At 46.7% G+C, this 15,704-nt stretch overlaps 1 protein-coding gene across 5 annotated transcripts in view; it reads left to right on the forward strand.

The window, feature by feature from the left end:
* CUX2 (cut like homeobox 2) overlaps positions 1 to 15,704 on the forward strand; it is a 219,978-nt gene that overhangs the window by 143,441 nt on the left and 60,833 nt on the right. For all 5 annotated transcript variants that reach the window (XR_007769554.1, XM_050924577.1, XM_050924578.1 and 2 more), the window contains one exon: positions 14,336 to 14,414. Coding sequence is in view for 4 of the 5 variants with exons in the window: in XM_050924577.1 (XP_050780534.1) it covers positions 14,336 to 14,414 (79 nt within the window). In the remaining variant the exon portion in view is untranslated. The remainder of the gene's footprint in view (positions 1 to 14,335; positions 14,415 to 15,704) is intronic.

Here is a 15,704-nt window from a genome sequence, read left to right on the forward strand (position 1 = left end):
CCGAGTCCCAGCTGATCCTGTCTCCCTTTGTCATCTCTCCCCTTGCTCCCCTGTATTTCTTTATTTTCTTCCTCTCCATTAGAGACTAGGATGATTACGCCCAGGTCCCCCCAGCCCAGCCATTATAAAACCCCCATCCTGTCGCCCTCGGTCACTCTTGTCCCCGATGGCTTTGACGGCCCCAGCCAAGAGTGCTGCCTTCCTTTGCACGGCACCTATTGCTACACTGGCTACTCTTCCTTAGAATCCCTCAGCTATTGACATTACCATGGAACGTGGGATCAAATGGGCCCCAGCGCTGAATCAACCTGGATCTGGGGGGTGGCAGGACAAGCCCCTGCTGAGGAAGTTAAGCAAAGCTGAGCTGAAACCTGCCCCACTTAGCAATGTGTCCGTCTCAGCCAGATGTGTCAAGTTACCTGTGTGACTCTTGTCTCCATTGGATCTGAGCATCTCTAAGTCACTCCTGGATTGTAACTCCACAGCCCCCACGAGGGATGGAAACGCGATCCCCACTGTACACTCGGGGACCTGAGGCACGGGAGGGATCAAGTGGCTGGTTCGATGTCACAGAGGTGGTCTGCGGGTGAGCCAGCAATTGGCCCCAAGCCACCTGTGTCCCAGACCTGGGCTCTACCCCAGTTTTACAGCTCGGAGGGGTTTTGCCCAGGTGCTGTATTGGATCGGTGCAGCAAGATAGGTGGCTACGTTGTGCGGTGTGCTCCTGTGAACTCTTGTGTGTATGTATTTACACCCCTTTGCGGCCTGTATTCGTATTTAATGCCACCTTAACCACTTGAGGCCAGTATAGCACAGTATTGCCCAGCAGCGGGCAGGCTTTTCTCTCTTCAAGGCACCTGGCTGGGGAGTGTTTCCTGGGAAGCAGCCTAGTTGCTTTAATGATGAACAGCTCCGAGGCACCTTAGTTTCAGTGCGGGTGCCGTGTCATCAGAAGACCTGGGTTCTATCCCTGCTCCTCACCTCATTGCGTGACTTTGGACACATCACTTAAGTGCTCTGTGCCTCAGTTTCCCTGTCTGTGTAATGGAGGATGATGACACTGCTCCAGCTTTGTAGAGCACTCTGAGATCCTTGGATGAAAGGTCCTAGACAAGGCCAAATTATTATTTGCTCACCTGGATGGCAAACGCCACCCATTTTAGCATCTGGGGCTGTTGCTCTGTCATTCAGATAGATTTCCACTGGAGGTTGTTTTATTTCAGCCAGCCATGGACCTTTGCAGGGTTTTTTTCCTGCTGATTTCATTACCAGTTTAATTGTGGCTGAAAACCAATTACCATCCAACAGTCAGCCTCATTACAATCCTTCCTCTAGCCTCTGATCACGCTGCCCTGCTGCCAGTAACTCCTCCACAGTGGTCACTCCACTCTGGTTTTTGCTGCTTGTACTTTGTAAGGGCTACCTGTCCCTGAAAGGAAGCAGCATTTGAAATTGGAGGGGCACCTCTCCCATCTCCATTTCCTTCAAGAAATGTAGCAGCACTTTTGGGGAGCCATTTTTATGATGCATAAAGAACTCCCGAGAAGTTTTGGCTTTCTTTTTTCTAAGGAGATAATTTTATTCATGTATTTGCTTGTTTTCTAGGTTAGAAATTCAGGCCTTTGTTCCCAGGGTCTGCAAGGAAGGACACAAGACACTCAGAAAGCTTTGTAAGGTTAGGACATCCCATATTTAAAATGGAAATCTGATTAATTGAAGTGATCGTGTATTTGAATTAGATGGGAGTTTAACCAAAACAAGCGTTTTAAACGGAGCAATAAAAAGATGGAAGAAAAGATCCATGTGCTGACTAAAAAAGCAAAAAGGTTTGAAGCAATCGCACGGAGTCGCCAACCAGAACCAGGGAACATTAGGAGCTGCAATTTGGGGTGCTTTTGCAGTACGTAACAAAACTTTATTGAACCAACAGTCTTATGAATGTTACATAGTCTTGTGCGTCAGTAGATGGTGCTGTTCAGATTGACTGTCTACACACACAACAAGCTGTTTTTGCGTAGAACTCTCCTAACAAGGGACACCTGATTTGACCTTCCTCATAAATATAGGGGGGAAAAGAAGACAACAAGTCCTCTTCTCTTCCCTGCCCACCTCTAGTCTTTCTTTCTTTCTTCTTCTGCAAGCCTTCTTAATACATCCCAAAAAAAGAAGAGGCAGCAAAAGAAGAGTGCAAAACTCTGATTTTCTCTTCTTCACTATTTGCACTGAACATTTGGAGACCTCCATTGCCATGTTCCTAGTCTTAAAAAACATACACTCCTTTGTTTTACTCTGAGGATTTAGATTGAAATAACTGAACTCAGCCTAGATTTGTTCACATGTTCAAAATAATAAAACCACCCCAATGCAATTCAGATTCTGCTCCTTTCGAGATGAGACGCTGAGGTGATCACACAATTGGTGGTTAACAAAGTTTTGATACTGGGAAGGATCAACAGAGATAGGAGAGTTTAACCATTTAGCCAGTCAATTATAATAATATTTCTGCTTCCAAATGTTTAAAAAGTTGGCTTCATAAGGTATAATCATGGCACAGAGGCCAGTCTGACAGTAGTAATTAATTAGGCTATTATGCATTCTACAGTGATAATTGCTTTGCTGGAAAGTCACCAGCCATGAAAAAGACCCGGCACATAAATGTAATTCATCAATCCGAGTTGTTCCTGCACAGTTGCGTTTTCTCACCTGGAGTCAGGGTACACTGTGGAAGAAAACAAAAAATAAATTAATGTTACACCGATATATAATAGCTGCGTGCTTGCCATACCTCAGATCATTGGAGGATTTTGCAGGGCGAGGGAAAACAGCAGTTAAATGAAGGTTTAGGATGTCAAATGGCCATCTCTGTGATCTTGTGGCTGGCAGCAGGCATTTCAGCTCCTCTCCCATTACTGGTTGCAATCAGGAGGGTGCGAAGACCAGCCACTCTGACAGGTTACTGGTGAAACACCACACAAAGGAGCTGGGAGTTTGCATCTGAGTGAAACATATCCAACTGGCAGCGATGTTCTGATAGGATTATACCCATGTGAGCAGTGCCTCTTGCAGGCACTGAGACTCGGGTGGGGGAAAGATATCTCTGAAGAAAACAGCGTTGCAAGTTTCTGGGTGGATTTGGACCTTTGTTTTGGTGCATTTGCTGTTTGGGTGGATTTCACCTCTGGGCAGAGGGCCCAGCACCAGGTCTAGGTGCTACTTCAAAATAAGGCATAAGTGGTACCAAAGCCTGGTGCTGGGCCCTCTGCCCAGGGGAAAATTCCATCCAGCAAACAGAGAGACCTTTGTAAATAATTCCACATCTGATCTGGGATGTGCTTGTGTGTGCTTCCTTGTTGCTTCCTCCTTTTTTCCTTTTCTTAAAGTGGTGGTGTTGAATTAAAAATGATCTCCTTTTGAAAAGCACATTTCCTGCCTTGAGTGATTAACGCAAAGTTAATCTAAGTAGCTTTCCCCTTTTTGTGCAGTTCACTCTTTGCCCTTCATTCCGCTGGAGCTATGAAAATCCACTGGTCAGTTTCACTTTTTGTTTCTAGTCAGTTTCTCCTCCTTCTCCTGCTCCAAGTACCCTGAAGCAGTGTCTGGGTGGTGGATACCGTGTACTGCAAATGTTGGTATAAATCCAAGCCCAAACCTTTCTATTTTTACTCACCTTTCTTGTTTTTAAATGCATGTGAATATTTGTATTGCTTTCACAATTTTTAAAAGCCTTTCGTGCTTGCTTTAGGACAAACCCTACATCTTGGATCTAAATTATCACTTGACTAGGTATCAAAACCCAAAATATTTTAAATGGGCTGGGGAAGGAAATCGAACCCAGCTACTCACATAATATAAAATATCTCTATACTGTGATATATTTTTCACATAATAAAGTGATTTGAAATTAGATCCGATGGGCCACTTTCCACCCTGCTGTAAGAAGGGCATAACTGATTAACTAAATGGAGTGGCACAGGCATATATCAGGGCTGAATTAGACTGTACTTCTCTCCCCATCCACACAAGCATTCTTGCTGTTTTTTCACCTGGTGAAGGACAGCCGGCCACATTGTGCCGTTGGGTTTTATGCAGAACTCCCCGCTGGTTTCAAAGGGGAATCTTATTTAAAAGCCAGCTGTATTCTATAGGTCAGTACCACTCGTGTGGGTGGAAGAGTTCCTTGTGGAAACTGAGACTTCGGTGTGGTTCAGCCCATGCTATTGACCCATGTGGGAAGGGAGTCTTGGACAGGATAGTACCCTTTATGTAAAACTCAGCCCGAGGGGCAGCCTTGAAAAAGGAAGAGTGATCTGATTAATCAGGGTTGGTTGATTAGTCACAAACTGCTCTGTTTCGATTACAGTATGACATTTAACTTTTTTTTTTAGAACTCAGGTAAAATACCAACCTCCAGCCTGTCACAACATTTCCCAGCAAATGTAATATTTAATCCCTGGGACTGGCCTGGCAGAGCTGTGTCAGGCAATTAAACAGCCTCTGTGGGTCCTCACTCGATGACGTGTGTCTTGCCCACACGTGCACCTTACGCTCTTGCCAAGGTGGGCGGTAGGGTTCTCAAATGGAATCAGGGCTGTGCAGATAAAATCAGAGAGAGAATTTCTTCCCTGTTGGGTGCATCGCCGCGAGTGGGGTTTTCATAAGTGTTCCGTATTGGCCTAGCTTTGCACCCAGTGGGAATTTACCACTGACTCCATTGAGAGCAGAGTAAGGCCAATGATGAGTGTTTGAAAATCAAATCCTAACAGAGGGCCTGATCTTGCTCCCATTTAAATTAATGGCAAAACTTCTGTTGACTTAACTGGGAGCAGGAACAAACCCCAGTTGACCAAACTTCCACCCCATCCCAGAGCAGTGGAGCTAAATGTTCGTAAGTAACCAGGAAGTTAGTGTTTCATGTTTTGTGGCATTGAGAAACTAGAAGAATTGTCCACACTCAGCCATGGGCCTGATCCAATGTGCAGTGAAGTTTGATGGGTGCTGTGGAGGTAGGTTTCGCTTTCTGGTTGTGATGTATAAGCCATGTCATCTTCTGCTGGGGTTTATGGTACCACAGGGAAATATTCAACTCTAAAACTTTTTCACTGAGAATTTTTTTTCAATCATAAAAACAATTCAGTTCTGGGTTTGTAAAAGCGGTTTTGTTAAAAAAAAAATCAAAACCAAAAAAAGCACTAGGCCAAAAAACTCAGCACCTTTCGTTGAAGGCTTTTTCAGTGTATTTCATTTGCTGATCCTCAAAACTAACAGTTCCTAGCAATGTATTTTCTAGAGTAGTTTAAGGTGGCCCATCTGCAGGAGGGAAAAATACACTTGGAGTGTCCCCAGAATGATTTTATTCTCTCCCTAAAAACTCAAGCGATTGGCTGATATTTAGGTGGATTATCTCTATCCGGAAAAGGTCATTTAAATTTTTTTTAGCTGACATTTCCTGAAAGAGCAGAGCCAACTACTGGCTGAAAATACTAAAATGGGAGTAGTGTGTCTGAGCACACCTGTCGCATCATTCCGGTGTCTTTCACCACGGCGCTCTCAGCTCCTGCTTTAATCCTCTATAAAAGCACCTTTCTTGTAAAATGGGACTGAATTGGTGTCTTCTCCACATGGCTCTTTAGCCATGCATGTGATGTCTGCTGTGATGCATTATTTCCTGTATCCCATGTTTTAGTCTGAGGACTGCAAAGGAGCTATATGCAGACTGCTGTCCCTCAGCAGCTTCATTAACATCGGTGGAATGGGCACCTCACTGATCACATTATCTCCACAGCGGGCTGTGTCTTGTGAGTCCCGTTCAGCTCGGGGCTTCCCTGTGGTGGGAGCTGGGCTTGGCTGGCCACAACCCTGCTTCAGTGGTGGGGAGAGGCTCAGGCATAAAAGTCAAACTGGTGTGATGATCATCCTGCTGCTGATTAAACTGTTCACCTTTGAAAAGAGTTACTCTTGGGTTTCCGTTGCTTTGTGGCAAACTTGACCTCCCAGTGCTCTCCAGGAAAAGATTGCAATAGGGTTGGAATCAAGAGGGTTCTATAAAATGTAACAAGCTTCCATAGAAACGATCGCTAAGCCTATGAGATGAAATCCCGACCCACTGAAGTCAACAGCAAAACTCCCATGCAGCATTTCACCCATCAAATTTAAGCCAATGATGTCCTTTCTGTGGATGGTTGGAACCAGCCGTGTGGAATTCTGTAACAAGGAAAGAATTCTCGGTTAATTTCGGTGGGAAGCTTTCTAGCCCTATAGAAAGGCTCTCCTTTCTTACTGTTGGCCTTTTTCATAAGGGTTAAGGTTTAAGTCTTTTGTATATTTCTAAGGTGATTAATCTCAGATAATACATTGATAAATTGATCTGAAAGTTTAAAGTGCTTTGAAGATGAAAAGCGTTGTAGAAACACTAATGTTAATATTATTTATTACTGTGTTTTAAGAAAGGCAGTACAGTGCTTCAGAACGCCCGCTGTGGTAATATTTAGCATTTGAGATCTTTGCCTGAGCATGTCCATTTACTCTCTTAATTCTGCTTGTCACCCTACCCCTTGCTTTTACCTTCCTGTCCCAGGCAGGCAGATTGTGTAGTGCATAAGGCTTGACCTGGGACTCGGGATCTGTGGCTTTAATACTTAGCTGAGCTACCAACTTCCTGTGTGACCTTTGCCAGGCTGTATAATCTACTCTGGGCCTTGGTTCCAGTTTCTGTAATGGGGAGGGATTCTGCCCTCCTTCACAGGGAGGCTGTGGGGATAAAATCCCCTAGTGACTCTGAGGTTGCTCAAATATCATAGTGAAGAGGGCTATATAAAGTTCCTCTTAAAAACCCCCCAAAACTTCTATTACCCTTTTACTCTTTAACTGGATGTGTTTGTCTGTGTGCACGCAGAGGTGCACGTGTATGTACTTAATGATTTTGTTCTTTCATAGAAAAAAGAAAAGTTCTGTACTGGATGTATGACCCTCTATTGTATGTGAATTTTAACATGTCTTTTACACAGAATTACATACTTTTGGGTTGTGACTAGAATGAACATTTGTCTCTTTTCCATTTGAATATTACAGATTTTACGAAACCCCCAAACCATTTAAAAATGGAAAAAAAAGTTAAAGCCCCTTGAGCTCTTGACGGATATAGATCTCAAAGTGATTTTCATAAGCACGAAGGCAGTGTTAGCCACACGTTGCAGAGGGAGAAACTAAGGCACAGAGGAATGAAATGATTTGCTCAGTGAGTCAATGGTAGAGCTGGGACCAGAACACAGATCTCCTGAATCCCAGTCCAGCCACACTGGGCCCGCTTGGCAAACCTAAAACCCAAGGAGAATACAGGATTCTGTACAATATCTGCTCTTTCCTAATTCATTGCTATATGGGATGAGTTTATGATGCTTTTATACAGTAAAAATTGGGCTGCTATAACGCTTCCAATAAAAGTCAACGCTGATGATTGTTTCCTCTCCAGTGAGATCCCTCTACCTATTTGAAATGGAAAGTTACGTGTCACTGACATGGGTCATAAGGTTGAAATGTGGGTGCTCCAAGCTTAGGCACCTATGTTCATTGAGGCATCAGGATAAGTGGCCAGTTTTCCACTTCAGCTGCATGTGCTCAGCCCCTTTGCTAAGCAGGCCACTTCTAGTGAGTGGCTGGGACCCAACCTGTGCCCACTGAAATTAATGGAATCTTTCCACTGACTTCAGTAGATGCCTTCAGGCCCTTAGTGTATATTTAGGTGGCTAATTGTATGCATCCAAGTTTGAAAATTGACCTTGAGCCATCGTGCCCTTTTGTTGTGCTAGCGATTGCTAATGAATATTAGTAACCTAGTTCTCTGGTTCTTGGCTGATAAAACAACTGCACTAGAATGGTGAGCCTCTGTGAAGGCAAAGTCTGCGTTCATTGTAACGTACAGGCTAGAGATGGAATAGGGCTCCGTAGGGATATTGTATTCCAGTGCAGAAGCATTGCAGTAGCCTCTCCTGCTGTAAAAAGGAGGAGCCTTAAATCGGCTTCTAAAACCACCTAGAGATGATGTGCAGTTGGGTAATGCAGAGAACGGAACTTTGTCCAGTTAAAATGCACACAGAGCTCAGATAGTTTTCCGCTTGCGTTACTGGCCTATTGCCGCTGTGTTTGTGGTGTTCTTTCAAACCCCCTGAAGCGGAATTTGTTTGTGGAATGCTAAAGAAAGCCCCCAAATTTCGAAGATGCTGGAAGCACTAGAATGAGAAAGTGAGTCTGTGTATTAGATGCTAAAAAAAGCCATGGCTTATGCAATTTTAACATAGAAAAATGATCTTTGTGCTCTAGTGACTGTGAGCGTGGCTGATGAATTACAAATGAGTGGTTTGCTTTTGTTTTGAATGACAAGCAATTTAAAATCACTCTTGTGTGGGGCTTGGAAGCTTTTCTAGCAATGGGAAGACTTCCCCCCTCCCCCCCAAAAAAACAAAACAAAAAACAAACAAAAAACCTCTCACCCTGTTAGATTGGTGAGATTGCGGAGCTGTCACTGTGCTGTGGCTGGAAGTTAGGACTTCGTTCGATAATTATCAAATCCGTAATCAGTGTAACTAATGATTACGCCATTGCTCATACCACTTCTGCCAGTTGGGACCAGTTCAGTTGTAGTTTCAAACAGGACCTGGTTCTCTTTCTAGAGGCGCACAAGACCCCTGCTCTTCCTTGAGTGGAAAGTGATTATTAATACAGACAAGCTGCTCATTGCCTTATTATTAGCTCTGAAGTTATTGCAAATGTTAGAGTCCAATGTATCTGATGGGTTTTACCCTGAGATCAGCCTGGCTTCCTGGTGACATTTCAGGGTACCTCTTTCCGAGGATAAATTAACACAGAGCAATGTTTTTTGATCCTTGACCTTTTCTGGAATAAACCGAATTCCGTTACAATAGTGCGGTTGCTCCAGGGGCTTTGTCACAACCCTGAGCACTTACGCAATCAGTGCTCTGCACTTTCAGAGCACGGAATGAACATCCAATAGTGAATCTGCCCAGTGCCCCCATGAGGATGGGGAAAAGGAGGCACTAGGAGGTCGAAGCCGAAGTTTTTGAATGTGGATGTCTAAAGTCAGACAACGAAATCCACGGTTAGGTGCTGAGCTGGGAAATGGGAGATCATGAGCCTGTTCCAAGCTTTGGCGCAGACTTCCTGGGGGCCTTGGCAAATCACCACGGCCTCAGTTCAGCAAAGCCCTTCAGAATGGGCTTAAGGCCCAGACCCCAGAAAGGAGTCTAGGCTCCTATCTTCCAGGAAGCTAGGATTGTAAATCCCGTCGTGAATCTGGCCCTAAGCGTCTAACCTCTCTGTGCCTTCCCCGTAAGTGAAACAGGAGTAATAATACTTTCCTACTCGAAGATAAATGCTTTAATGTCAGTGAGGCTCTCGGGTATCCTGCAGTGAGCACCCGAGAAAGCCCTGTATGCTATAGCTCAATCCATGCTTTCTGGTGTTATCAGAAGGGCTAAGTACCCTGGGCCACTTCCTTTTACTTGCCTACTTGCCTCTTAAATCTAACATTCGCGGCCCAGAAACTGGCCCCGGACCTTGCCAGCCAGTCAGTGGAGGAAAAAGAATTAGAACCCTGTGATTCCAGGCTCCCAGCCTGTTTCTCAGCTAGCTACACCACGCAGCCTGCAATGACTTGGCACTTCAACACCCTCCGCTGGAGTATGTGGCTAGACAAATGCCATCCTGGTCTCACTCGCCGCAGTGGTTTCAGCCTTTTCCTCTAACTTTTGTTACGAATTCAGGGCCTGCTCCCACAAGTGACAGCACGTAGGCTGATTGCCATGGCTACTCAGTGCCCCAGCGAGGTCGGGGAGGGTGGGGGGGTTTGCCTGGAGGCTCAGCTGGATGCTGCTCCTGGCAGGAGCAGAGACTTAGCGCTAGTGAAAGTGTCAGGTGATTGTTGATTATCCAATTCCAAGCAGGGCTGATGCAAACTTCCTCCCCACAGCCTTCAGAGACCGGCTCAGTCTTTAGACTCTGTGCTGAGACTCCTCAATTCAATCTCGTGCTTGGAGCGAAATCCATGCTGTAGCACAGAGATGCTCTTTGGAAGGGGATATTTGTGGGTCCCGGGTTCCCTAATTTTAACCTCTTTTTTTTTCCCCCGTCTATCCAAGCGCTGGAAGGCGACGGATCATGCTCTCCGGCATCAGCAAATCCATCGAGGATAAACGTGAAAGTTCTAAACAAAGTCACTTTGATCCAGATTCTCCAGGTTATTTAGGCACATAACTCCCACTGATGTTGATGAAAGTTGGGCACCTAAAAACCTTTAGACAGTCAGGATCTTAGTGAACAAAGAGCTCTGCAGTCAGGTGGGAGCGGGTGGGAAAAAACCCCAGGATTGTGTAGGCAAATGCTGAAAAATTAACTGGAGTAAAAGATTCATGCTCATCAATGTTGAATGGGGATATTGTGGCAGGAATAATGTATTGGTCTGGTATTAGCCATGCAACGCAGTGGAGCTTAGTTACTTCTGAATTGCGCAGTGGTAGTCTGGCTGCAGCCCCTCTGGGAGGTTGCACACCCTGATGGGAAGGCCCCCGGGTTTGCGAGGACAAAAAGAAAAGGGGGAGGGGTCTCAGCCGTCCCACCCTGACCTGACGATGTCAGTGTGGCCGAGGCTTTTCGGGGTGTGTGTTGTTGGACCCAGCTCAGCAGCCTGCCATTAAAATAAAAGGTGAAATTCTTATTTCTTATTTAAGCTCCAGCATTAAATTATAATTTTCATTTACTCAAAGCGCATCAATGATTTATCTTGGCGTGACATTACTGTAGTGTTAGGAATTTAGCCAAAGGCAAAGGACGCGGGGTGTGGATCCTGCACCCAGCGTAAACTAGTTACTTTGTTTAATTCCATGGATCCTTTTGACAACCTCCTCCCTCCTCACTGCCATGTGGGCACCTGGGAACTCCTGCCCTCCAGGAGCAGCAGACATGTGTGGGGAGTCAATGGGACAGAGGCTACAGAACCACAGCCAGATAAACTTGTTCTGATCTCCTGACATTTCTCTGCCTGCTAACGCTGTTGTGGTCGTTGTTATATTTATATTACAGTAGCGCTCAGTCGCCATCTGTGATGAGGCTTTATTGCCCTTGGCACTGGACAGACTAATAGTCAGATGGTCCTGCCCCTGTCTACAGTCTAAATAGATGGACAAGCAATGGCTGTATTGTCATCGTTCCTGTCTTGCAGTTGGGTAAACAGGCACAGAAAGAAGAAGTGACTTGACCAAGGTCACGCACTGAGTCTGTAGCAGAGCCATGAGTTGACTCGAGGTCTCTCGAATCCCTGTGCGGTGTTATGCCTTAACTGCAAAGCTGCGTTTCCTGTCTTGCTCATGTCTGCTCTCTGTGGGGCTCCCCCTGAGCCGTCTCTTGGGTTCCTGGGTTCCAAATTAAAATAACTGCCCAGTGCGTGGAAAGTCCAGGTCTCACGATGGGACATAACGTAACAGACAACTCTTGGGAATGGAAGCACAGCTGCTTGCATCTAGCAGGATTTCAGGGCCACGGAGAAGGGTGAGGTAAACACCTTGTGACTGGCCAGCCGTATCTTTCTCTTCCTTAACAGCCGGGTGTTTCTCCTCCCGAAGGAGAGGGACGGATTCATGCACACAGGCAGTGTGCTGCTTCTTAACGCTGACTGCAAAGCATGTAGTGAAGCGAGGTGAGCGCGCTGGCTGGCCTCTCTGCCAGCCCACGTCGGCAGGGTTGGCTAGCCTGGGGGCTGGTGGAGTCGTTTCTGTAGACCATGCTATGGGGGCCCCACGTGTCTAACGTTGTGGGGGTAAGGAATATGCTCCAAAGTCAGGGTTAGCACTAAGCCACCTTCAGGTAGAAGCAAATAAAACCAGCTGAGCTGCATAATTTGCTGGTCCAGTGGATACGGCACTGGACCAGGAGTCAGGAAACCTGGCTTCTCTTCTTGGTTCTGCCACTGACTCATTGTGTGTCCTTGGGCAACTCTCCTGAGCGCTCTCTGCCTCAGATTCCCCTATCTGTAAGAAGGGAGTAATGCTACTGATCTTCTCTTGTCGAGCACTGTGAGACTTGCAGCTGAACAGTGCTGTATAGCAGCTGACTATGAGTCTGCCTTTCTCCTAGGGCTGGAATGGTCTTCACTGACACAGTGCTTAGTGTTACGGCTGACATGGCGCATAAACACAGCGCTTAGGGTTGCTCGCACCAGATCACTGCTGTGATTCCTACCAGAGAGGCAGCTGGGAAGGTGAGCTGAAATGTGCTACCTGTCCCCAGTGAAATTTCACTGACAGCTTTCCCTAGGATGAGGCATTACAGGGAGAAATGACAGGCTGGTTTGCTTGGAGGTGCCTGGTGCTGATGTCCCACTAGGTTCTTCTAAGTGGGATTCTTTGTGCCGTTACCTCTGCAGTGAGGGTGCCTGCGTGGGGAGCCTGGTAGGTACCAGCGAGAGTCTGCGTCTTTCATAACACAAGAACCCGGGGTCAGCCAATGAAATGAATAGGCAGCAGGTATAAAACAAACAAAAGGAAGTACTTCATCACACAGCGCCCTGTTAACCTGTGGAACTCCTTGCCAAGGGATGTTGTGAAGACCAAAACTATAATTTGGTTTTCAAAAGAATGAGATAAGTTCATGGAGGATAGGTACATCAGTGGCTATTAGCCAAGATGGTCAGGGATGCAATCCTGTGCTTTGAGTGTCCCTAGCCTCTGATTACTTGAAAGTCCCGTTACCTCCAGCTATCAGAGAGCAAAGACCAACTCCAATTGGAGGGATGTGCAGTGCACTGACACATGGCGAGGCCATCTTCCGAGGCAGGCAGTTGCTCTGATGGATGGAAGAGGGATCTGAAAGCAGGGGAGACATTGGGTCTGTTCCCAAATGTGCCAGCTCCCAGTGTGACCTCATGCAAAGTGTGTGCCCTCTCTGTGTATCTACCTAGACAGCTCCAACACCTCCCAAATATCAATGCCTTTAACCTCACAGCACCCCAGGGGGCCAGACAGGGCTGTTCTCCCCATTATGCAGTTGAGGAGCCAAGGCACAGATATTCAGAGGTAGTTAGGCTCCTGACTTCCTTTGATTTCAATGGAGCCTTAATTCCTCCCAGGATCTGGGCCAGAGAGGCTAAGTGACTTGCTTGTGGTCTCAGGGGAAGTCTGTGGCAGATCCTGTTCCCCACTTCCCTGTCTGTCCTACAGGGACAATAACAGTTCAGTTAAATGTTCTCCCACATTTAATGAAAGGGGCTAGACGCACATCAAGTAGCATTATTACTCATTCTGATGAGCCCGTATCCCCAGGCTTTTTATAAAGTGCCCATAAGGTCCGTCCCTGGAAATATCACTTCCAGTGTTCCTGTATGAATATGCCAGTCCCATTTCCAACTCTGGTCAACTGGACAAACCACGTAGTAGAACTAGACCTTGTGAAACGCTCAGCAGAGGGGCAGCTCGTGTGGACATGGCTGCATCTTCAGGGTTTCCATTAGATAAGAAAGTTAGAAGATTGTGGGAGTTGGCCAAACGTATAAAGGTGAAAAGCAAACAAGCTGGTGGAACAGGTTTGTGTCCTGTAAATTGACCTACAGGACCGGGGAAATACATACCAGGTTCTCCCTGTCTCTGTGGAATCTAAACACTGCACAGGTCAGCAACGCAAGAGCTGTTGTAAGCTTCGTGGAATCTTTTTCTCTTGGCACTTCTCTGTCATAAGGACCTCGGTTTGGAGTTCCGTTCCTTCCCCCACCCCAGTTTCCTGTTAGATCCCCGTAGTTATGGTGGAAACAACTTGATCAAAGAGGGTCCTGCAGCGTGCCCTAGAGGCACTCCGACTCTGCGTTGCTCTGTTATGATCTTAAAGTCAGCGGTGACCTCTGCTAAAAATAATTCCTAGCGTGAGGCAGAGAAACCCCAGCAATCATAACTTATGATCAGAAGCGGCACCAAGCAATAAAACAAAGGGTCAAAGGCAGTTAAGTGTTATGGTTTTGTTTACTGGTTTGAGAACAGACCCAGCAACTTTGCAGTGAATGAAGTTGCACAGCCCCCGCGGGGTGAGGCGAATGTAGGTGGTAATTATTAATTCTTTGTAGTGGGGCATGGATTCTGATCTCGGTTACGCTCGTGCCAATCTGGAGCATCCCTGCTGCAATCCAGGCATGTGGCAGGGAGATCTGCCTGTGGCTTAGATAGGAGTGACTCCAGATTCATGCCGGCCTAGCTAAGCCCAGAGCCTGGCCTTCACGGGTTTCTTCTCTTCTTTGAAGTCCTGGTTTCGCATTTCCTCACCTCGTACTTTTATTTTCCCTCAGGTGATTGCGCTTAGTAAAAGAAGCAAGGAGGCTGAGACGGCTTTCCTCAGTGTTTACAAGCAATTAATTGGAGCACCAGGTAAGGAATGCTTTGGCTACTTAGCTGAATAATTAATGTTGAGAACAGACCGCCAAGTGGCCATTACAAGCCAGGATTGCTATGTACGCTGCATGCCCTGTCTTGGTGCCCGAGGCTTTCTGCAGCTCCATCTCTCCCATTATCCATCCCTCCAGTTGCCCAGAATCGGGTCTCGTTCCAGTGTCCTTCGGGGCGCAGCACTGCATCCTCAGTGTTGCTCTCCCTGCGTCGCAGCCGGGATGGTGGCCACTAATTTTTCCGTGTTATTTCTGAGATCCGAGCGAGCGGAACAGACAAATGGAAACATCTTTTGCCATCCTTGTATTTCGGCGTGTGAGCCAAATGCATCTTGACGTTAGCAAAGGAATACGTTTGCTCAAGCCTTGTAATAACACTGCTCCTATCCCCAGCTGTGTTTTCGACAGTAAGTTAAGTACAATGACTGAGCTCCTTTTACAGCCCAGCTCCCGACAGGGACATGTAGGGGGTTTAAACACGCACAGGGACATCCACAGAACCCTACACCTAGCGCTGTTCAGGCCCAGCCGTGTGTTTGTCTGAGCCCTTTTGAAAGGAGAGCCAGTCAAGGATGACCCCCACGTACAGTAACTAGACATCCTGAGCCTAGAATGAACTGTCAGCCCCTCCGTACCCAGTAATAATAATGCTTTCTAGCACAGGGTCTCACAGCCCTGTGCAAATGCTCTTCCTGCAGCCTTGCAAAATCCTGCTTGTTGGCTCACCTTGGATAACTAGTGAGGTTTTGATGGGCAAGTAAAATAATGTTGGTTTTTTTATTCTCATCACAATGGTAAGGGCGGGTGAGCAGATTTGCTGCCTGAGCTGGTAAATGTTCACAAGTGGTTTAGCAAGACTGTGTTGTCTCCATCTCATAGATGGGGAAACTGAGGCATGGAAAAGTTAAGCGACTTGGTGATGTCCAGCAGCAGAGCTGGGCCTGGCACCCTGGTTCTTGGCCAACCAGCAGTCAACTCTGCCTCCTGTCAGATTTGTGTGTGAAGCAAAGTAGTGTGGTGCAGTGGTTTGGGTGCTGGACTAGCATTCAGGGTTTCTGAGTTCTAACCCTGCTTCTGCCTCGTTGGCTGCGTGAGCTTGTCAAGTCTCTGTGTCTCTAGAAACGGTGCTGGCTCCTGCCCAGGACCCTGAGGCCAAAACCAGCTCCCACCTCTAGTCCTTGGCATGGGTAAGCATCTTCCCCGGTAGTGGACCCATGCTGCTGCTCTCGGAGCTCCCTCAGGGAAGGACTAGAAGCCCTGCGGAGTGAGGCCT

The sequence above is a fragment of the Gopherus flavomarginatus genome, chromosome 15 (genome assembly GCF_025201925.1).
Source record: "Gopherus flavomarginatus isolate rGopFla2 chromosome 15, rGopFla2.mat.asm, whole genome shotgun sequence".
NCBI lineage: Eukaryota > Metazoa > Chordata > Testudines > Testudinidae > Gopherus > Gopherus flavomarginatus.